The 24,061-nt window shown below is 37.9% G+C and overlaps 1 protein-coding gene across 1 annotated transcript in view; it reads left to right on the top strand.

Annotated features, from left to right (window-relative positions):
- The window catches only part of LOC128049713 (bifunctional heparan sulfate N-deacetylase/N-sulfotransferase 3), a 164,381-nt gene that overhangs the window by 34,832 nt on the left and 105,488 nt on the right, over nucleotides 1–24,061 (top strand). The window contains exon 2 of the mRNA XM_052642025.1: nucleotides 15,051–15,138. Within this exon, the coding sequence (XP_052497985.1) occupies nucleotides 15,051–15,138 (88 nt within the window). The remainder of the gene's footprint in view (nucleotides 1–15,050; nucleotides 15,139–24,061) is intronic.

Genomic DNA, 24,061 nt, shown 5'->3' with positions numbered 1-24,061 from the left:
TTGCCGCATCAGCTGTGCCTCAGTTGAGTTCACGTATGAACTCACAGCCTCCATGTTCAGACTGTTGCTGACCGTCTGATAGTTAATGATGTTATTATGAGATTTTTACATAAGACAAACAAAAACAGGTATAGGTCATAACTGGTCTCTTCATCTAAGGAAATTGATTTTCATAGGTTCAGGGAATGACAAGTTTAACTCCTATTTGGAATTTATGATATTGGAAGGCTCTGTGGAAAAAAGAACATGTTTCAAAGCTTTTTGAAAATTTTTAATCAATCTTGCAGAAACAAGTTAAATAATTTGATTCGTAAATTCTCTCTTCCTTAGTAATGGGATATATATGATTTTTTTAAGTCACTGCAGACAGTAATATAGAGCCTTTGGATTCTAGACAATTCTATCACTGACTAGACTTTCATTTTAGTTTTATGTGAAATTATATTTATAAAGAAAAAATTTTCCACTAGGGAACTGAAGAGATGTTGCCCTGGACTCCTTCTGAGGTAGTAAGAGGATTCCCATCTAGCTTATTCATTTACATCTGAAATTGGTCACCAAGAGCAAATAACTATTTGGTGACCTAAACAGAACAAATAGCCTCAGTAAAGCTGAAAAAAGAAGAAAATAATGCCATCTTTCCCAAGTTTAGAGTCAACCTACCAGTTATAACTCAAAATTTAAATCAAGCCTAGGATTAATTATTAGAAGAATGGTCTGAAGTCATAATGTCAAACAAGTGTGACTTTAGATATTCTGTTTAATAATTTCAAAGACTAAAGCACCAAAGTCTGTGTTCTGTGCTTTGCCTTTGCGTATGTGAATCCCCCACATCAGTCACACATCAGCATCTGGTGTGTGTTCCTAATTTCTTTCCACAGGAGAGGCCCATGACGGAGCCTTTTATTAAAAATTATATATGTAAGAATAAGAAGGGCTTCTTGTAACTAGGACCCCCATTGTTGACCCTGAGCTATGAAGAGTAAGACATGAACTTTGCAAACAAGGGTAGATGCAGAATGATAACCAGGATAGAAAATCTAGTCAAAGAAGGCACATGTCAAGCCAACTCCATCATGGAGAGAAATGTCACCCTTCTGATCGTTGAAAGACCGTGCCTAGAGGAAAAGTCACAAGGGGTTAAAGGTTTAGAGCACCAATGGGAGAGACCACCTGCTACTCATACAAATGAGTGGAACAACTATCTACTTCCAGCCTATGGAGCTTTCATGGCAAAGGGATCCCTGATCCTCATGGCATTGTCTCATGGGGCCCTTTATCTTTCCATTAGGAACAAGGAGCCACCTCAACTACCTCCACCTCCATCCTCATACCCAGCACAGCCCTGCTGTGGCAGGACTTGGTGGGGCATTGAGCACTTCTGCATTTGATACCACATTTCACAAAAAGTGAATGGGGAATATTTTAAAGAGTATGTTAAACTTTAAGAGCAAATCTGATTTGAAGTTTACTTCTGCTTTAAGACATCTTTTGAGACATTTACAAGCAACTGAAAGGCTCATTCTAAAATGGAATGGATTGCCCCATCTTATTAGAGCCCTTGGATTGAATATAAAGTCAATAGCTATGGGCCATTTAACTTTTTATTAATTGACTGTGGGTTCTTTAGCTTTTAATTAATTCAAACAGGTGAATACATGAACTTCAAGTCTACAAGATAAGCTTGAAATCATGCAAGGCTGGGAGAGCAATAGTAACAAACCACTATTTTTTTCATTAACAAATAAACAATCTAAAATCAGATGTTGAAATCTGCCAGTACTGTTTCTGATTTTTATCTTACCATTTATTTGAAACTTGTAACCTTTCATAACTTTATTTACTCAAAAAGAAGGAAAAAAATCAAGGAAGGAAGGAAATACTTCTCTTAGGTAAATTAATCAGAAATAAGTAACTTTCAGATGTTTTGTAAACTAGTTCCAGTATTTAAAGAGGCTTCTTTAGTATAAAATAATTCTGGGCCAAAATTCCAGAGTTTTATGAAGTTGAAGAGTTTTATGAAATGGTTTGATTGGATCAGCTATGAAAGATAAAATTAAAATAATGTATATGAATAGAACTATGTTTTTCAAATTTAATTTAAAAATTAATTTTTTCTTGGTTTGGTTTGGCATTATAAATTAACATGAATAATTTAAACTATTCTTTTTTTTTTTTTGGTAGGAATCATGTCAGTCTATAGAGCAAAGTCCTGGGGGTATGAGGGTTCAACAGTAATATGCTTATCCTCATGATCAAAGATAGTGACCTCAGTGCAACAGTTTGAGAAATACCAGGCTTGGCCATCTCTTAAAAATTTTCCAGCTTCAGATTCTGTGATTCTCCTATGAGATTCCCATTATTTATGATGCATTCTTAGTTCAGCCACAGGCAGAGGACTCTCTAGTCAAGTTTTGATTGCCAAATATTTCCTGCTCTTCCCTGCTCTCTGAAGGAATGCAGAACCCCCTCCATGAAAGAATCTCTGGATCTTTCCCCTTTCCAGTTGTAGTAATATGCTTCCCCCGCTCTGGCCACTGCTGCACAGTCCACACAGGGCTAATACTAGTGCCCAGAGTAATGTGCATTTTTTAATTTTTATGATAATTTATTCCATTTTATGTCTATCATTTTTTCCCTTTTAAACCACTTTATGTGGGTTGCCATTTCCTCCTCCAGGGTATCTTCCCAACCCAGTGATCAAACCCATGTCTCTTATTTCTCCAGCATAGGCAGGTGGGTTCTTTACCACTAGCGCCACCTGGGAAGCCCCAGAGTTAAACATTCTTGTGATCATTTTAAGTCTTTTTTTTTTAGATTTAGGTTAAAGTATTAAAATTCTATCATGATTTTTATGTTCCAGACAGTGTTCTTTACACAGATTACATCATCCAAAACTTACAACTCTATGAAATAGGTATTGAAACACAGTGTTTTTGAAATAAGAAAACTGAGGCTTAAGGAAAGGCACTTGCCAGTGTGAAAAATTACTTAGTGTACTTGGAATTGGGATTCAAGCCCAGGAACCTTCCCTCCAGAAACCACACTATTATTTTTCTGAATAGCCTCACAATTAAAATATTGTCAGAAAGTCAAAGGAAGTCATCCTGGTAGCTTGACTTGGCTTGAAGTCTTTGTCAGATGTTAGACCATTTCTATTTCTGGTCTGGTCAAGACAACTGGTCTTTTCTCTCCATCTTTAGAGCTTCTATTCTTCTTTTTGCTTTTACTGCTGTTTCAAAGAAGCTGGACTGGTCCAAATAATTTTTTCTCAATTTTAGTTCCAACTTTGGCTAAAGAATTACACTTCTGCTTCAGCTCAAACTACCCTAAATTTCAATTCAGGAGCATCCATTCATTCACTTATTTATTCAACAAATATTTATGAGTAGCTACTACGTATCAGGCAGTGGGCCATCTTCATACAGGCCAAGTCCTTGCTCTCATGTTCCTTATGTTCAGTGGGTGTAGACAACAATAAGCAAACACGTGTTACAACACAGTAGACCTGACAGTGCTGTGGAAAATGGAGGAGGGGAAAGGAGACAGCAAAGCATGGGCCTCAGGGCGCGGGTAAGCTGCAGAGTTTAAAAGGATGGCCAGGGAAAGCTTCTTCAATACGGTCAAATTTGAGCAGAGACATAAAAGAAATGGGAATCCAAAATGTGCCCATATGGGGCAGAGAGAAAGAACAGCAAGAACAAAGGCCCAGATGCCGGAAGAAGCTTAGAGTTTTTCCCTCACAATAAGAGAGCCTGTGGGCTAGAGCTGAGAAAAATGAGCTGATGCCTGAAATTGCTTGACTCATCTGTAAGTCGTTCAAGAATGTCATTTGGCTTTAAAAATATAAATCGTTTCCCAGAAAACTTATTTTAGACAATATTAATATTTTTATGCATTGTTTAGGACTTTAAAGACTTCTCAGATATTATCTCATTTTCTCCCTAAAACTTCCTATGACTGAGTGGTAAGTTTAATTCGATTATCCCAGCAACTGACATAGGACATAAAATAGAGTAGGCACTCAGTGAATGTATATTGAATTAATAAGTTGAGTTATGGAATCAATGGGACAACTTTTCAACCTTATCATATTCATTTTTATGGGCCACTGATTGGGGTATAATGTAGGGAGGCCTGAGAAGCTATGCTGATGTGTCAGACCATTTGCCTGCACCATAATATATGTGTGTATTTATTTTTTGTAGTAATTTATGCTTTTTCTATCTAACTTTTCCATTAGGTTCTTCAGTACTTTTTCTTTTAGTTAATTTCCATAACTTCAAATTTATCTAATCTGCCATATTCTTGGAAGCCATTTCATACAGCTTATCAGAACCTATGATGTAAAAGTGATTCTAAGTGAGAGCAGGAAACGTATTTTAATAAGTTCAACATTATAAATTCATGCTTCCTGTTGTTTTCACTTCATCTTTTTTATTTATACATTAACAGTTAGGCTCTAGTCAACTAAGTTGCTAAGCAAAGTATACACTTCTGTCTTTACCCCAGCTTTCATTTAAAAAAAAAAAAAAGAAAATTCATAGAGCATTTCAGTCCAAAGTTTCCGTGGTCTGATCTAAAGCCACACTCCGAGTTTCTGTGCTGCGTCACACTGGACCCTGTTACCTGAAGCACCCAAAGGTTATCTGAGCTCTGCTTAGCCCTCACCAAAGCAACAGCTCCTGTCCTGTGTTAACGATCTGCGCACTTTGCGCAACAGAATTCCTGTGTCCTCTTCATGGAAGCCATCACGTCTGTTTACTCTTTAGTTGTCCTACAAAAAATGTCAAAAGTTGTTTTCCTCTTCTGGTTGGGTAGTGTCATGGTGTTACCTCCATCCATTTGTTCTTTCATTCACTCAACAAGGAGCTGATCGGAGCCCACCATGTGCCAGGCACTGCTTTGGGCACTGCAGATCCAGCATCGTAGAGACAGATGTCATATCTACTCTCTTATAAAGCTAAATGAATAATTCTAGAAGGGGAGAGGGAATGAATGATTATAAATGACTAAATGCTAAATAGTAATATAATATATTCTGTGAAGAAAAAAAATAAACTAGGGAAACCAGATAACAATGATCTGTTTAAAACAGTGTAGTTAACAGCCACTATGGAAAACAGCAACGAGATTCCTCAAAAGACTAAAATTAGAACTACCATATGATCCAGCAATTCCATTCCAGGGTATATATCTGAAGAAAAATGAAAATACAAATTTGAAATGATATATGCACTCCAAGGTTCATAGCAGCGTTATGTACAACTGCCATACTATAGAAGCAACCTAAAGTATCCTTTAACAGATGAATGGATAAAGAAGATGTGGCATGTGTGTGTACACACACGCACACACACAAAATGGACTACTCAGTTCAGTTCAGTTCAGTCACTCAGTCGCATCTGACTCTTTGCAACCCCATGAATCGCAGTACGCCAGGCCTCCCTGTCCATCACCAACTCCCGGAGCTCACCCAAACTCATGTTCGTCGAGTCGATGATGTCATCCAGCCATCTCATCCTCTGTCATCCCCTTCTCCTCCTGCCCCCAATCCCTCCCAGCATCAGGGTCTTTTCCAATGAGTCAACTCTTTGCATGAGGTGGCAAAAGTACTAGAGTTTCAGCCTCACCATCAGTCCTTCCAATGAACACCCAGGACTGATCTCCTTTAGGATGGACTGGTTGGATCTCCTTGCAGTCCAAGGGACTCTCAAGAGTCTTCTCCAACACCACAGTTCAAAAGCATCAATTCTTCAGTGCTCAGTTTTCTTCACAGTCCAACTCTCACATACATACATGACCACTGGAAAAACCATAGCCTTGACTAGATGGACCTTTGTTGGCAAAGTAATATCTCTGCTTTTTAAATGCTGTCTAGGTTGGTCATAACTTTCCTTCCAAGGAGTAAGTGTCTTAATTTCATGGCTGCAATCGCCATCTGCAGTGATTCTGGAGCCCCCCCCCCCCCCCCCCAGATAAAGTCTGACACTGTTTCCACTGTTTCCCCATCTATTTCCCATGAAGTGATGGGACCAGATGCCATGATCTTCATTTTCTGAATGTTGACCTTTAAGCCAACTTTTTCACTCTCTTATTTCACTTTCATCAAGAGCCTTTTTAGTTCTTCTTCACTTTCAGCCATAAGGGTGGTATCATCTACCTATCTGAGGTTATTGATATTTCTCCCGGCAATCTTGATTCCAGCTTGTGCTTCTTCCAGCCCAGTGTTTCTCATGATGTACTCTGCATATAAGTTAAATCAGCAGGGTGACAATATACAGCCTTGACATACTCCTTTTCCTATTTGGAACCAGTCTGTTGTTCCATGTCCAGTTCTAACTGTTGCTTCCTGACCTGCATATAGGTTTCTCAAGAGGCAGGTCGGGTGGTCTGGTATTCCCATCTCTTTCAGAATTTTCCACAGTTTATTGTGATCCACACAGTCAAAGGCTTTGGCATAGTCAATAAAGCAGAAATAGATGGAAGTATTGGAACTCTCTTGCCTTTTCCATGATCCAGCGGATGTTGGCAATTTGATCTCTGGTTCCTCTGCCTTTTCTAAAACCAGCTTGAACATCAGGAAGTTCACGGTTCACGTATTGCTGAAGAGAATTTTGAGCATTACTTTACTAGCGTGTAAGATGAGTGCAATTGTGTTTTAGTTCGAGCATTCTTTGGCATTGCCTTTATTTGGGATTGGAATGAAAACTGACCTTTTCCAGTCCTGTGGCTACTGCTGAGTTTTCCAAATGTGCTGGCATATTGAGTGCAGCACTTTCACAGCATCATCTTTCAGGATTTGAAATAGCTCTACTGGAATTCCATCACCTCCACTAGCTTTGTTCATAGTGATGCTTTCTAAGGCCCACTTGACTTCACATTCCAGGATGTCTGGCTCTAGGTGAGTGATCACACCATCATGATTATCTGGGTCATGAAGCTCTTTTTTGTACAGTTCTTCTGTGTATTCTTGCCACCTCACAATGGACTACTACTCAGCCATAAAAAAAAGAGTGAAATCTTGCCATCTGCAGCAACTTCGATGGACTTGGAGGGTATTGGGTTTAGTGAAGTAGCTCAGACAGAGGAGGACAAATACTGTATGTTTTCACTTATATGTGGAATCTAAAAAATAAAACAAATGAGTGTAACAAAACAGAAACAAACTTATAGATACAGAAAACATACTAGTGGGGAGGGGAAGAGGGGTGGAGGAAAGGTCAAGAAAAGGGAAGGGAATTAAGAGGTATAAAATTAGATATAAGTATGTAATGTACAGCACAGGGAATATAGCTAATATTTCATAATAACTTTAAATGGAGTATAAGCTATAAAAAATATCAAATTACTGTGTTGTACATCTGAAACTAATATAACATTGTAAATCAACTCTTCAGTAAAAACAGGGGTAAGGAAGGTCTCACCGAGGGGATGATATTTAAGCAGAGATCTAGTAGAGGTGAGGAAGTAAACCACGTGAATATCTGAGCAAAGTATATCTTTGAAGAGGAAATAGCAAGACTAAGGACCTTGAAGTGAGAATAAACTTGGTATGCTCCAGGAACAGCATACAGATGAGTAAATCCACAGCTGGGTGAACAGAAGGGAGGATGATAGAAGATAAGGTCTAAGGCAAGTTCCAAATACCATAAGAATTTTTGAATATTGACTGTCACTGCATCCCAACAGTTCCTGATGTCTTTGCTTAATGCATTTCTGGACAGTTTTCTTAAAGTCAGTGTAAAGGATATGGGGCATCTGTTGGAAATAATTTGGGTAGAGTAGTTCATGTAAGGCTCTTTCAATAAAATTTAGGAAAAAAACATGAAGACAACAGTACTCACAATTGCATGGTCTTTTGGTTTTTGAGGTGGAATTCACATGCATAAAACTACCATGTTAAAATAATTCAATGGCATTAGTGCACTCACAGAGCTGTTCAACCACCACCTCTATCTGGTACAAAACACTTTTCATCACCCCAAAAGGAAACCCACACCCATTAAGGAGTTCTGTCAATTTCTCCCTACCTCCCTCTGCAGCACCAGTCCACTTTCCATCACCATAGACTTACCTCTTCTGGATAGTTCATGTAAATGGAATCATATAGTATGTGACCTTTTGTGCCTGGCTTCTTTCACTTAGTATTAATGTTTTCAAGATTCATCCATATTGTAGCATGTATCAGCACTTCATTCCTTGTTATAGCTGTATAATGTTCCATTGCATATATGAACTGCAATTGGTTTACCTGTTCATCTACTGATGGGTGGTTTCTACCTTTTGGCTACTGTGAGTGGTGCTGCTATCAACAAATTCGTACAAATATTTCTCTAAAAATCTGTTTTCAGTTCTTTTGGATATAAAATGAGGATCATAATTGCTGAGTCATATGATAATTCCATATTTTACTTTTTGAGATACCACCAAACTGTTCTCCACAACAGCTGAATTGTATAGTCCCATGGCAGTCTGATTCTTAAGACATATCTATCCTCGGGACAGGGGAGCCTGGTGGGCTGCTGTCTATGGGGTCACACAGAGTCGGACATGACTGAAGTGACTTAGCAGCAGCAGCAGCAGCAGCCTCTATAATCACTTGCCTCCTCAACACCTTAACTTCCCTAGGTTGAAGCTGATTACCTTAGGGGGCAATCTGATTAACTGGTTCTCCCAACTCAAGCTGAAGGGGGACTTTTATTAGAAACACTAAGGAAAATAAAATTGATAAAGACAAAACATGAAAATTTCTAAAGGCTACCATGTGTGTTGTATAATTTCTTACCCAGATTACTCCAGGCATGATGAAGTACATTGGGGTCAACACTGTGGGGTGGATTCTGTGATCCTATATATTTCCTCAATTGGATCCTCAATTGGGTTCTGATGATCCTATATATTTCTTTTTATTTTCTAGAATATTTTTGATTTTAGAATTCACAGTACCTATTATTTATGCAGCTTATAAAATCAATAGCTGAATGCCTACTGTATACCAAGAATTTTGTTATATAGTAGATATCAAAGATTTCATATTCTCAGAGAAAAGGATGCCTCAAGTAAGTGAAAACTTGTGTTGAGCTATTTGAAATCAAGGAATAAGACAGTGATTCTTAGAGTGTGGTATAATGTCACCTACAGCAGAAACATCGAGGATGCTTTGGCCTGCTTCAGCACTATAGTTCAGAAACCCTGGCTAGATTCCTGGGTTAGAACCCAGAAATCTGCATTTAAGCTTTTAAAATTATCTTCATGTGTTTAGAAGTTTGAGAAGTACTGAAATAGGGAATGCTTTTATTTTAGCACTTTTTTTTACAAATAATTTGAAAACAGAATGTTTTATAATAACCTTTTGGATATGAAATATGTTGAAATTAATTCAAGATTAAAAACAGTTTATGAAAATAAAATAGCAAAAGAATGTTCCACAATATTATTGTCAAGTCTTTATGAGTTCACTGCACTAGGAGATCAATCAGAAATTCATTAACGTCCCCATTCAATAAATAGTTACTTGTCCCTCTCCTCCGCCTGACAACATGCTAGACTTCAGTAGTGAAGTGAACTGGACAGAGACACTACCTCATGGAATTTATAGTCGGAGCTTTAGTAAAACCCAAAATGTATTTGGTGGGGATAGGGGTGATGGCCAGTTGTCAGAGTTTTTTTTAAAGTATTTACCACTTTCATCTCTTAGGCAGAACAGATAATGCTACTTAAGGGGTTTCCAACATAACTGCAACTGTTAAAGGAAACTTAATTTGCTCTGGAACAGTAGTACATGGTTTGACATGCTTTAGTCCCTTCATATGGAATCCTACACCTCTCCATCCTTTTCTGCTTTGCTGCTGAAAGCAAGTATTTAAAATTACTAAGGTTTAAAAATTATGTTTATTACAACACATAAAAACCTTGTCTGTATAATTGAATGAGTGAGATACAACTTACAGTTGCCTAAAGGTGCTGAGAACTAGCTTTTATTTTTATTTCTTTTTTGAAAAATTACATTAGCATTTTGACTATTTGGGTATATAGCCATAAGCTAAATAGAATATGTATAACAATTTCAAATGAATGCTTAATGAGTATGGTACTTGTTTTCCGTTTCCCTACTCATATGTCATTATTTGCCAATTTCAGTCCAATAAATTTTCTAGCAAACCATCTCTCATGTGTATGATTTAGAGGTTATATAATTTTGCTCTGGACAGTTTAGGTATGGTTAATAAATAATTCAAGATGACTGTGTTACTGTCCTTTCCTTGGTTTCCATAAAAACCCATTATTCTTTTACTACAATACAAACAATAAAATACATGAACATTTTGTTGGAAGATAAAGGATTCACTAAGGGTTTCCCAGGTGGCTCAGTTGATAAAGAATCTGCCTGCAATGCAGGAGACCTGGGTTTGATCCTTGGGTTGAGGAAGATCCCCTGCAGGAGGGCATGGCAATCCACTCCAATCTTCTTGCCTGGAGGATCCCATGGACAGAGGAGCCTGGCGGACTACAGTCCATGGGGTCACAAAGTGTCAGACACGACTGAGTGACTAAAAAGTTGTTATAATACAGCTACATGGGCCATATTCCTCCTTTGTTTAAAATCCTTAGTGCCGACCACGTGTGCTTGCTCAGTCATGTCTGACTGTTTGCAACTCCATGGACTACAGTGAAATTTTCCAGGCAAGAATACTGGAGCAAGGTGCCATTTCCTTCTCCAGGGAATCTTCCCGACCCAGGGATCCAACCCACATCTCCTGCATTGGCAGGCGGATTCCTTACCACTGAGCCATCTGAAGCCCCAGTGCTGATTAGACAACTCCAAAAGTGCCAAGGCTCAATTTTAAAATATCATTTAAAATTTTAGGCATATGCCTGACTTTACACCAAGTGAACAACAGTGAGAAATAGAAGATGGAATTTTGTGACAGGATGATAAGGAACTTTTAAGGTTGACAGAGGAAACGATGAAAAATTCCACTCATAGGGCTAAAACTCCACTTCTGCATGCTAGGAAAGGTATTAAGGTCATGTATCCATGTTCTCACTTGATCTTCATGCCAAACCCATGAATATCTGATGTTTGTGTGTATGTGTACATAGATCAAGAGATACAGGAGCTTATATTGGTAATTAGCTGCCCAATTGTTTTTGTTTACTTTAGCAGATCTAGCTACATTATACATATTTATATTATAATTAGTATTTGGTTGATTAAGAAAATATTAACCCTAAAAATTCTGTGCTGAAACATACTTTTACCTATTGCTAAAAAAACATATTAAACACTAAAATTTCTTTCCAAGACTTAATTTGGTCACCAACTACTTTTGTTAACTATCAAAAGATAAAAATATAGTTTAGGAAGCCCAGATAGGAAACAAAAAGCTAGCAAATAATTCCCCAAAGAATGTCACACATGTAATGAGTCCTAACATAAATCTCCATATAAAACTCTTTTGCAGTTATTTTTAAAAATTTTCTCTTTTCTATTTGCTTTAATTGATATGTTCATTCTGTTAAAGAAATTTGGAGAAAATCCAAAGATATATAAAATCTCCCATTTCACTCAGTTCTCAGACCCCTGTTTCTTTAAATTAGATCTTTTTTGTTTTTTTGCCTGCAACTAGATCTTTTAATGCCTGTAACTGCTTTTGGCTTTATAGAATGAAGCCTCAAAAACCTAAGTTACTGGGGTAGCATAGAGATTCAAATTTGGAAAAATAATTTTGGAAATAGTCAAATTTTTGTGTTAAATTGTATTCAAATACAATTCTCTTATAATGTTTATTGGATATTATGTTCCCTATTAATACTTTTATTTGCTATTATTTAGTTGCTAAGTCTGGTCCAACTCTTTTGTGATCCCATTGTCTGTAGCCCACCAAGCTCCTCTGTCAATGGGATTTCCCAGAATACTGGAGTGGGTTACCATTTCCTTCTCCAGGGAATCTTCCCAACCCAGGACTGAACCCGTCTCCTGCATTGACAGGCAGACTGTTTTACCACTGAGCCACCAGGGAAGCCCAATACTAAAACATTTTCAGATTTGCTCAGAAATTGTTTTGCTTGGTAAGAGTAAGCAGAATTATTTTCTCCTGAGGAAATGGTTACTTCATTGCTATATAAATATGTATTGATACATAGGGCAGAATTTATATTAGACAAAAGAAGGAAACAAATCTGAATGTACAATAGTAGTGTAAAGTGGTTAAATAAATTCAAATGTATGCATTTGATGTAATGTTCAGCATCCATTAAAATCAATAGATTAAAAATTTTGGATTTGAATGGTTAATGTGATGAGAGAAAGCTTATGATATACTGTTAAATGGAAAAGGCAAAATTCAAAACTGTATTTTTAATTATAATTGATACAGTTCTAATTTTTACTTCATGGCTCTAATTTCACTTAGCTATACATCTGTATATCTAAGTATATGTTGTTTTTTTTGTTTTAGTCTCTAAGTCATGTCCAACTCTTTGCAACCTTGTGGGCGGTAGCCTTCCAGGCCACTCTGTCCATGAAATTTCCCAGGCAAGAATACTAGAATGGGTTGCGATTTCCTCCTCCAGGGGATCTTCCTGATCCAGGGATTGAACCTGGTCTTCTGCACTGGCAGGTCGATTCTTTACCACTGAGCCACCAGGGAAGCTTATGAAATGTGTGTATGGGGGTGTGTGTATGTGTGCATCTATTTTATTGTGGTAAAAAAAAAAAAACAGAGAACACAAAGAACACATACAGATAGCCAGCACACACAGGAAAAGATGTTAAGCGTCACTAATCATCAGGGAAATGCAAACAAAACCACAATGAGATATCACTTCAGAATAGCTAAGACAAGGACAAGAAAGTACAAGTGCTAGAAAGGATGTGGATAAAAAAGAACTCCAGTATATTGTTGGTGGGGTTTTAAATTGGTGCAGCCACTATGGAAAACAGTATAAACCTTCCTCGAAAACTTAAAAATAGAACTACCATATCTCACAGCAACTTCACTTTTGAGTATTTACCCAAAGAAAGCAAAATTACTAATTAAAAAACCCTGTTTTCATCGTTGTATTATTTATAACAGCCAAGATATAGAAGCAAGCTAAAGTCTATCAACAGACAAATGGATAAAGATGTAGTGTGTGTATACAGTAGAATATTTGAGATTTAAGAAAAGAGTGAAATCTTGCCATGGGACATCATGGATGGGTCTAGAGGGTATTATGCTCAGTGAAGTGAATAAACAGAGAAAGATAAATACCATCTGATCTCACGTGTAGAACGTAAAAAACAAACAAAATGAAACAAAACCAGACTCATAGATACGGGGAACAAATGGGTAGTTGCCAAAAAGAAGAAGTTTGAAGGAATGAGTGAAATTAAGGTAACAGGTAAGTGAAATGAAGAGTTAAACTGCTGATTATAACATATTTAAGTCATGGGGATGTAATTTACATACATATGCATAAGAAATATGGTCAGTAATACTGTAATGACTTTGTATGGGTACAGATGGTTCCTAGACTTCAGGCTTGATCATTTCATAATGTATTTAAATGTCAAATTACTATTTTATATTCCTGAAGCTAACATAATATTGTTTGTCAGCTGTATTTCAAGTAAAAAATAAGTAGATGAGAAGTATACAATATACAGATACAGTTATCAATAATACAATGCACATAATAACATTAACATGTAATATATTGCTGATAATTATATGAACACCTAAAATCTTATGCCACTTTTTTAAAAGTTTATCAGACATTCCTGCATATATTACATCTTCTACATTCCTCATCACAGTTCTCTGAACTAGGTAATTGTCTCCACTTTAACAAATGAAGGGTAAAGTTCAGATAGATTTGTATTACCCATCACTAACAACAACAACAACAAATCAGTAGTAGTAATTGTAGCAGCAGCAATAACAGAGGAGTGGCACCTCGTAATTGTTGAACACATGCAGTTGTGAGAGGGTCTCTGAATAAAATGAATATCTGTTTATCCCCCCAAAAGATTCAGGTCATGAGCATGAGGGGCGGGCTTCCAGGTATCAGACACTAGGAAGAAAAGAGATTCTGTTGCGGGTCCAGCTGTACTACGGAAGGGGAGCAAAAGATTTAGTGTGGTAGACTTTTAAAAAGAGGACCTAACTTGGAATCAGGTGATGTATGTCCTTAATCTAGGACCTACCACTAATTTTATCTGTGAAAACAGGTATATCAGTTCTCCTGATTTTCTTCACGTATAATAGAAGTATTAACTAAGATCCTTTACAAGTCTACCATTTAGAGTGACTTTTTGCTTCCTTTAGGTGGGCACTGAACTACCATAGTCTGGGGAAGGGGAAGAGAAGGAATGTAAGAATGTGAATTTGAATAAGAATGAGAAAGAAAAGGAGAAAGAGGGGTCCATTAAATACTCATGGCATGATACTTTATACAATATCATAATTAAACCTCAAAATAGCTTTACCTGTCATTAGTACAAAGTTTGTTTATCTGTTTTCCAATGAAAGGGCAAATTAGAAATTTACTTAACCATGATACCCATATTTGAAGAATAATCACTATCTTTGGGGAATCTAAGACCTACAGATTGAAAAGAATTGGATTTTGAAGACCAAAGATGTATCTGAAAAACAACTATCTGTTTCTTTCAATATATGTTTTTACATAATTTCACTTTAAAAGAATATCTTTTTTTTTTGCAATTGGTGAATTACATCCCCTAAAGGGTAAAATGAGATGTATTTTATGTATTAGATACTAGTTCCTTCGAACATGAAGAAAAAACTTTTCATTTAACTTCCTTTTTCTAACTGACACTTTTTGCTGATTTACTGCATCTAAAGAATAAATATATAAGTATGTAATTATGTAATCTCAGAAGCATCTTGCTAGTTGTAAGGTTGTAAAAAAAAAACTACTTTCCATCATTTAATTCTCTCATGCCTAAAGGAGTATTTTTACCTTCTGACTGCTAAAGGAAGGTATCTTCTCAAAGCCATTCTCTACCTGATACGTTTTTTTTTAATTATGTATTTCAGGCCCTGCTTGATACTCAGAATCTTTTGCGTGCACAAATCACAAATTTTACTTTCAACCTGGGATTTTCAGGGAAATTTTACCATACAGGTAAGAGAGAGATTAACTATCCCCATAGTTAGCCTCTCTGACCACTCTCTTTAAAACTGTGACCCCCTCCTCTTCACACCTTCTTGTGTCTCTCCACTACTTTATTTTCTTCATATTACTCAATCTCACTTAATTTATTTTTTCACCTTTACAGAATGTTAATAGCTTGAAAGTTGATTCACCATGTTATTATGTAATGGCCTTTGCTCTCTTGAACTATATTTTACATATATATAAAACTGTATAAGTAATAATTACATATATAAAACTGTATAAGTAATAAGTATAGTGCTCAATGGTTTTCACCAAGTGTACAGAGCTATGTACCCAGATCAACAAAGAGGGGCTACCAGAATCTACACACATTCTCCCTTGTGCTGCTTTATAGTCACTCGCTTCCCACCAAGAAAACCACTATCCTGGCTTCTAATATCATAAATTCGTTTGCCTGGCTTTAAGATGTGTATAAAAAGAATCATATAAATGGACTCTTCTATATATAGCCTGTTTTGTCTAACATTATTTTGGTTTTGCTGACATCATTGTGTAGGGCTGTATTTCTTTCAACTTTATTGTTCTGTAGTATTGCACTGTTTGAATTTAAAAACAATTTCTTTATTCCATTCTGTTCCACTGTGGATGGTTGGGTTGTTTGCAGTCTTTGCCTTTCTTTTTTTTGAATATTCATGTTAAGAACGTTTTAAACACAACTATTGTTGAAAATAGTTGTCCTTCAGAGGACATATTTTTTTCTGTTGTTTATCAACCAGTAGAATTGCTGGTTATATGGTATACTTATGATCAGCTTTAGTAGAAAATGCAAAACAGTTTTCAAAGTGGTGATATCAATTTATATTTCCAATACTACATGAGTTTTCCTGTTGTGCTATTCCTCCAAGTATTTAATAATATTAATATTTATCTTATTATTTTAGCCCTACTGGTGGCATGTCAGTTCAGTTCAGTTGTTCAGTCATGTCCTACCGTTTGTGACCCCATGAAACACAGCACACCAGGCCTCCCTGTCCATCACCAACTCCTGGAGTTCATGTCCATTGAGTCGGTGATGCCATCCAGCCATCTCATCCTCTGTCGTCCCCTTCTCCTCCTGCCCTGAATCCTTCCTGCATCAGGGTCTTTTCCAATGAGTCAACTCTTCGCATGAGGTGGCCAAAGTATTGGAGTTTCAGCTTCAGTAACAGTCCTTCCAATGACCACCCAGGACTGATCTCCTTTAGGATGGACTGGTTGGATTTCCCTGCAGTTCAAGAGACTCTCAAGAGTCTTCTCCAACACCACAGTTCAAAAGCATCAGTTCTTCGGTGCTCAGCCTTCTTCACAGTCCAATTCTCATATCCAAACATGACAACAGGAAAAACCATAGCCTTGACTAGACGGACCTTAGTCGGCAAAGTAATGTCTCTGCTTTTCAATATGTTATCTAAGTTGGTCATAACTTTCCATCCAAGGAGTATCTTTTAATTTCATGGCTGCAATCACCATCTGCAGTGATTTTGGAGCCCAAAAAAATAAAGTCTGACACTGTTTCCACTGTTTCGCCATCTATTTCCCATGAAGTGATGGGATCAGATGCCATGATCTTTGTTTTCTGAATGTTGACCTTTAAGCCAACGTTTTCACTCTCTTCTAATCAAGAGGCTTTTTAGTTCCTCTTCACTTTCTGCCATAAGGGTGGTATCATCTACCTATCTGAGGTTATTGATATTTCTCCCAGCAATCTTGATTCCAGCTTGTGCTTCTTCCAGCCCAGCGTTTCTCATGATGTACTCTGCATATAAGTTAAATCAGCAGGGTGACAATATAGAGGCTTGACGTACTCCCTTTCTGATTTGGAATGAGTCTGTTGTTCCATGTCCAGTTCTAACCACTGCTTCCTGACCTGCATACAGGTTTCTCAAGAGGCAGGTCAGGTGGTTTGGTATTCACATCTCTTTCAGAATTTTCCACAGTTTATTGTGATCCACACAGTCAAAGGCTTTGGCATAGTCAATAAAGCAGAAATAGATGTTTTTCTGGAACTCTCTTGCTTTTTCCATGATCCAGCGGATGTTGGCAATTTGATCTCTGGTTCCTCTGCCTTTTCTAAAACCAGCTTGAACATCTGGAACTTCACAGTTCACGTATTGCTGAAGCCTGGCTTGGAGAATTTTGAGCATTACTTTACCAGCGTGTGAGATGAGTGCAATTGTGTGGTAGTGTGAGCATTCTTTGGCATTGCCTTTCTTTGGGATTGGAATGAAAACTGACATTTTCCAGTCCTGTGGCCACTGCTGAGTTTTCCAAATTTGCTGGCATATTGAGTGCAGCACTTTCACAGCATCATCTTTCAAGATTTGAAACAGCTCAACTGTAACTCCATCACCTCCACTAGCTCTGTTCGTAGTGATGCTTTCTAAGGCCCACTTGACTTCACATTCTAGAATGTCTGGTTCTAGATGAGTGATCACACCATTGTGATTATCCGGGTCGTGAAGATCTCTTTTATACAGTTCTTCTGTGTATTCTTGCCATCTCTTCTTAATATCTTCTGCTTCTGTTAGGTCCATACCATTTCTGTCCTTTATCAAGCCCATATTTGCATGAAATGTTCCCTTGGTATCTCTAATTTTCTTGAAGAGATCTCTAGTCTTTCCCATTCTGTTCTTTTCCTCTATTTCTTTGCACTGATTGCTGAGGAAGGCTTTCTTATCTCTCCTTGCTCTTCTTTGGAACTCTGCATTCAGATGCTTATATCTTTCCTTTCCTCCTTTGCTTTTGCTTCTCTTCTTTTCACAGCTATTTGTAAGGCCTCTTCGGTCAGCCATTTTGTTTTTTTACATTTCTTTTCCATGGGGCTGGTCTTGATCCCTGTCTCCTGTACAGTGTCACGAACCTCTGTCCATAATTCATCAGGCACTCTGTCTATCAGATCTTGTCCCTTAAATCTATTTCTCACTTCCACTGTATAATCATGGGGATTTGATTTAGGTCGTACCTGAATGGTATAGTGGTTTTCCCCACTTTCTTCAATTTAAGTCTGAATTTGGCAATAAGGAGTTCATGATCTGAGCCACAGTCAGCTCCTGGTCTTGTTTTTGTTGACTGTATAGAGCTTCTCCATCTTTGGCTGAAAAGAATGTAATCAATCTGATTTCGGTGTTGACCATCTGGTGATGTCCATGTGTAGAGTCTTCTCTTGTGTTGTTTGAAGAGGGTGTTTGCTATGACCAGTGCGTTCTTTGGCATAACTCTATTAGCCTTTGCCCTACTTCATTCTGTACTCCAAGGCCAAATTTGCCCGTTACTCCAGGTGTTTCTTGAATTCCTATTTTTGCATTCCAGTTCCCTATAATGAAAAGGACATCTTTTTGGGGTATTAGTTCTAGAAGGTCTTGTAGGTCTTCATAGAACTGTTCAATTTCAGCTTCTTCAGCGTTACTGGTTGGGGCATAGGCTTGGATTACCGTGATATTAAATGGTTTGCCTTGGAAACAAACAGAGATCATTCTGTCATTTTTGAGATTGCATCCAAGTACTGCATTTCGGACTCTTTTGTCGACCATGATGGCTACTCCATATCTTCTAAGGGATTCCTGCCCGCAGTAGTAGATATAATGGTCGTCTGAGTTAAATTCACCCATTCTAGTCCATTTTAGTTCACTGATTCCTAGAATATCGATGTTCACTCTTGCCATCTCATTTGACCACTTCCAATTTGCCTTGATTCATGGACCTGACATTCCAGGTTCCTATGCAATATTGCTCTTTACAGCATCAGACCTTGCTTCTATCACCAGGCACATCCACAGCTGGGTATTGTTTTTGCTTTGGCTCCATCCCTTCATTCTTTCTGGAGTTATTTCTCCACTGATCTCCAGTAGCGTGTTGGGCACCTACCGACCTGGGGAGTTCCTCTTTCAGTATCCTATCATTTTGCCTTTTCATAGTGTTCATGGGGTTCTCAAGGCAAGAATACTGAAGTGGTTTGCCATTTCCTTCTCCAGTGGACCACATTCTGTCATACCTCTGCACCATGACCTTCCCGTCTTGGGTGGCCCCACACGGCATGGCTTAGTTTCACTGAGTTAGACAAGGCTGTGATCCGTGTGATCAGATTGGCTAGTTTTCTGTGATTATGGTTTCAGTGTGTCTGCCCTCTGATGCCTTCTTGCAACACCTACCATCTTACTTGGGTTTCTCTTGCCTTGGACGTGGGGTATCTCTTCATGGCTACTGCAGCAAAGCGCAGCCGCTGCTCCCTATCTTGGACGAGGGGTATCTCCTCAGAGCCGCCCCTCCTGACCTTGAACATGGAGTAGCTCCTCTCGGCCCTCTTGCACCCACGCAGCCGCCACTCAGCTTGAATGTACATTTCACTGACAAGTAGTGAAACTGAGTTTCTTTCATGTATTTATTGACCATTTGTATCTCTTCTGTTTTGAAATATCTTAGTGCTTATTGGGTTGTCTGCTTTTTTATTGATTTGTAGAAATTCTTTATATATTTTTAATGACCTCTTTGTCAGTGATATGTATTGCAAATATTTTCTCCTGATGTGTGATTTTTTTCAATTTTTACATTCCTACTGATACTTTTTGATGAACAAAATGTAGTCCAATTTATCTTTTTTTCCTTTTTGTGTCTTTTAAAAGACATTTTTGCATGTCACAAGATCATGAAAATATGTCCCTACATTCTTAAAATGTATGCAACTGAGATCAATCTAGAATTGATTTTTGTGTATGTGTGAGGTAAGGGTCAAGATCCCTGCTTTTTGAGCTAGCGTGATTTTCTAATGAATTTGAAAACACTTGCTCTGATTTCAGAATGAGGGCTCTACTCCACAAGAAAAAATTAGAAAGCAACCTTCTCTTCTTATAAAGATGTCTAATTGGTACCGAGTATTGAAAAGACCATCCTTTTTTCACTGCACCATGGTGTCATCATTGTGATAAATTAGATGACTATAGATGTGTGGACTCTGTTTCTGGACTTTCCTGCCCATTGGTTCTATTTGTGTCATCATGCTATCTTATTTACTATAACTCTATAGTTGATACTAACTGGTTCAGTTCAGTCACTCAGTCATGTCCGACTCTTTGCAACCCCATAAACTGCAGCACTCCAGGCTTCCCTGTCCATCACCAACTCCAGGAGCTTGCTCAAACTCATGTCCATCGAATTGGTGATGCCATCCAAACATCTCATCCTCTGTCGTCCCCTCTTCCTCCTGCCTTCAATCTTTCCCAGCGTCAGGGTCTTTTCCAGAGAGTCAGTTCTTTGCATCAAGTGGCCAGATCATCAAAGCTGATACTAATATCTGCTATTTAAATTCTCTAAGTTTGTTCATCGTCTTCAAGATTGCCTTGGCACTTCTGGGCCTTTGCCTTTTTATATAAATTTTAAAGTAGCTTACCAGATCCACAAAGATCCTCACTAGAATTTTCATGTTATTGTTGCTGTTGTTGTTGCTGTCCAGTCACTACATCCTGTCCTACTCTTTGCAACCCCAGGGACTGTAGCATGCCAGGTTCCTCTGTCCTCGACTTCTCCCAGAGATTGCTCAAATTCATGTCAATTGAGTCAATGATACTGTCTGAATCATCTTATCCTCTGTTGCCCCATTGTCCTTTTGCCTTCAATCTTTCCCAGCATCAGGGTCTTTTCCAGTGAGTCAGGTCTTCACATCAGGTGGCCAAAGTATTGTAGCTTCCACTTCAGCAACAGTTCTTCCAATGAATATTCAAGGTTGATTTCCTTTAGTATTGACCAGTTTGATCTCCTTGCAGTCCAAGGGACTCTCAAGAGTCTTCTGTAGTACTGCAATTCAAAAGCATCAGTTCTTCGGCACTCAGCCCTCTTCTGGTCCAACTCTCACATCCATACATGACTACTGGGAAAACCATAGCTTTGACTACAAAGACCTTTGTTGGCAAAGTGATGCCTCTGCTTTTTATTACGCTGTTTCTCTGCTTTCCTTCCAAGAAGCAAGCATCTTTTAATTTCATGGCTGCAGTCACTGTCCACAGCAATTTTGGAACCCAAGAAAGGAAAGTCTCACTGCTTCTGCTTTTTCTCCATCTGTTTGCGATGAAATGATGGAATCAGATGCCATGATATTAGTTTTTTAATGTTGAGTTTCAGGCCAGGTTTTTCACTCTCCTCTTTCACCCTCATCAAGAGGATTTTTAGTTCCTCTTCTCTTTCTGCCATCAAAAGGCATCATTTGCATATCTGAGGTGGTGGTATTTCTCCTGGTAGTCTTGATTCCAGCTTGTGATTCATGCAGCCCAGCATTTCACATGAAGTACTCTGCATAGAACTTAAATAAGCAGGGTGACAATATACAGCTTTGTCACCCTATAGAATTTTTATTTAAATTACATTAAATCTATTAATTAATTTGGGGAGAATTGTTGTACTAAACATTGAGTCTTCCTATGCTTGAACATATTTGTGCCCAGTGTGTGCTCAGTCATGTCTGACTCTCTGCCACCCCAAGGACTGTGGCCCGCCAGGCTCCTCTGTCCATGGAATTTTCCAGGCAAGAATACTGGAGTGGGTCACCAGTTCCTACATCAAGGGATCTTTCTGACCCAGGGATCAAACCCGAGACTCTTGCGTCTCCTGCATTGGCAGGCGAATTCTTTACTAACTGGGAAGAACTCATATTTAGGTCCTCGTCAATTATACTTGACAAAACTTTGTTATTTTTCTATTTATTCCTTGATGGAGTTTTTTGATGCAATAGTTAATGGTGTCTTTTTTTAAGTTTTTTTTTCCCCATTTCTCTGTTATAATATGTAAAAATAAAATTGATTTTGTGTATTGATATTAATATTCAGCAGCCTTGCTATACTCACTTATTAATTCTGTATTTTCAAGATTCTTTTGGATTTTCTACCTATTCAATCATACAATTTTTGGATAGTAAAAATCTTATTTCTTCCTTTCTGAGCTTTATGAAATTTTTTTATTTTCCTTGCCTACTACATTAGCTTGGATGTCCAGTAAATATTAAACAAACATGGTGATAACAACACTCATGTTCTGTTCCTGACCACAGGGGAAACCCTTAAGTAGTTTTGTTCCTGTTCTTGAGGGGAATTCTTTCAATAGACAATTTCATAGAAAGTCTTTATTTGCTTAAGGAAGATCCCTTCTGTTCCTAGATTGCTAAATCTATGGATGTTGAATGTACTTTATTTATAAATTATCTGTTGTCATTCCTCGCTAAAATGATCACCCTACAAACGCTTTATTGCTGTAATACCAGCAAGTAGAACAGTGCCTATTGAAAAAAAAATGAATAAAGGACTGGGTGAAAATAAAATTACTTTCTTTTCATCATTAGTATTTATAAGGAACAAGGTCAGAGAATAAAATTTGACCATGTTGTGTTGTGAAAGAAAATCACTCTAAACATTGAGAATAACTAAAAACTTCCTTCCCAAACATAATAGAAATACAAGAAAACATCCCTGGCAACTAATTTTTTTTTGTCCAGTGCTGATATTAAAGACCGACTCTAGCCAGTTGCTCTCCTTCATTTCTGTTTCTGAGAGACTCGCCTCTTTCCTTACTTGGGTTCTCCCAAACAGCTCACAGTACGTGTGTCCTCTCTCTAAGCCAAGGAGAGTAGATAGAACACAGGAGGAAGCTAAGGAGAAAGCACGACAGAGTTTTGTATAAGACCTGAAAGCTCCCACAACACTTAGTTAGGGTTGTCCAAAACCAGTAAAATCAGTTTTCAATGGGAACAGATATAAAAGTTAATCATCTGAATCCTTTGAAGACTGGATATTGTAAAGTTTAATTGAATTACATTGTCTTCCTTTCTAAATGAGTAACTCCTTTCTCTGTTAAAAATTCTATTCTATTCAGTCTTGAAGGGAAGAAAAAAAACAGCACCCTCATACTAGTAAGTTTTATTTTAGGAAAGGGTTTCATCTTATTTGGTTTACTTTTGTTTTTGAAAGACTTGTGCATTTTGTAAAAAATAAAGAGATGAAAGAATAAAAATTATAGTTCCCTTTTAGTGAGCAACACCATATTCTAGGCACTTAAGTAAGCACTTTTCATGTAACTTTTCATTGAATTCTAGGAGTTAAAGAATGTATTATCTTGTTTTCTAGATGATAACATAGAAACTTAGTGGGGCCCAAGGTTATATAGCTAGTTAAGTGTAAAAAAAAAAAAAAAAACTCTTAACTTTTAGTCAGAGCCCAAGTCTTATGTATTAGGAAAAAATGGATTTTTATCATTTAATTGGCAATCCTTGATTAAGGAAGCTGAATGGCAAAAGGTGCCTCCCCCTTATCTATAGGTTCTTTAGGTTTGTATATTTTTCCAGATCACCAAGAACCAATCAGTTCAGTTTAGTCGCTCAGTCGTGCCCAACTCTTTTCAACCCCATGGACTGCAGCACACCAGGCCTCCCTGTCCATCACCAACTCCCAGAGTTTACTCAAATTCATGTCCATTGAGTCAGCGATACCATCCAACCATCTTATCCTCTGTCATCCCCTTCTCCTCCCGCCTTCAGTCTTTCCCACCATCAGGGTCTTTTCAGACGAGTCAGTTCTTCAAATCAGGTGGCCAAAGTACTGCAGTTTCAGCTTCAGCATCAGTCCTTCCAATGTATATTCAGGACTGATCTCCTTTAGGATGGACTGGTTGGATCTCCTTGCAGTCCGAGGGACTCTCAAGAGTCTTCTCCAAAACCACAGTTCAAAAGCATCAATTCTTCAGCACTCAGCTTTCTTTATAGTCCAACTCTCACATCCATATATGACTACTGGAAAAACCATAGCTTTGACTAGATGGACCTTTGTTGGCAAAGTAATGTCTCTGCTTTTTAATAAGCTATCTGCTGCTGCTGCTGCTAAGTCACTTCAGTCGTGTCCGACTCTGTGTGACCCCA

Source organism: Budorcas taxicolor, chromosome 6 (genome assembly GCF_023091745.1).
Source record: "Budorcas taxicolor isolate Tak-1 chromosome 6, Takin1.1, whole genome shotgun sequence".
NCBI classification, from domain to species: domain Eukaryota; kingdom Metazoa; phylum Chordata; class Mammalia; order Artiodactyla; family Bovidae; genus Budorcas; species Budorcas taxicolor.
The sequence above is the reverse complement of the archived record's forward strand: the minus strand, read 5'-3'. Positions and strand labels throughout refer to the sequence as shown.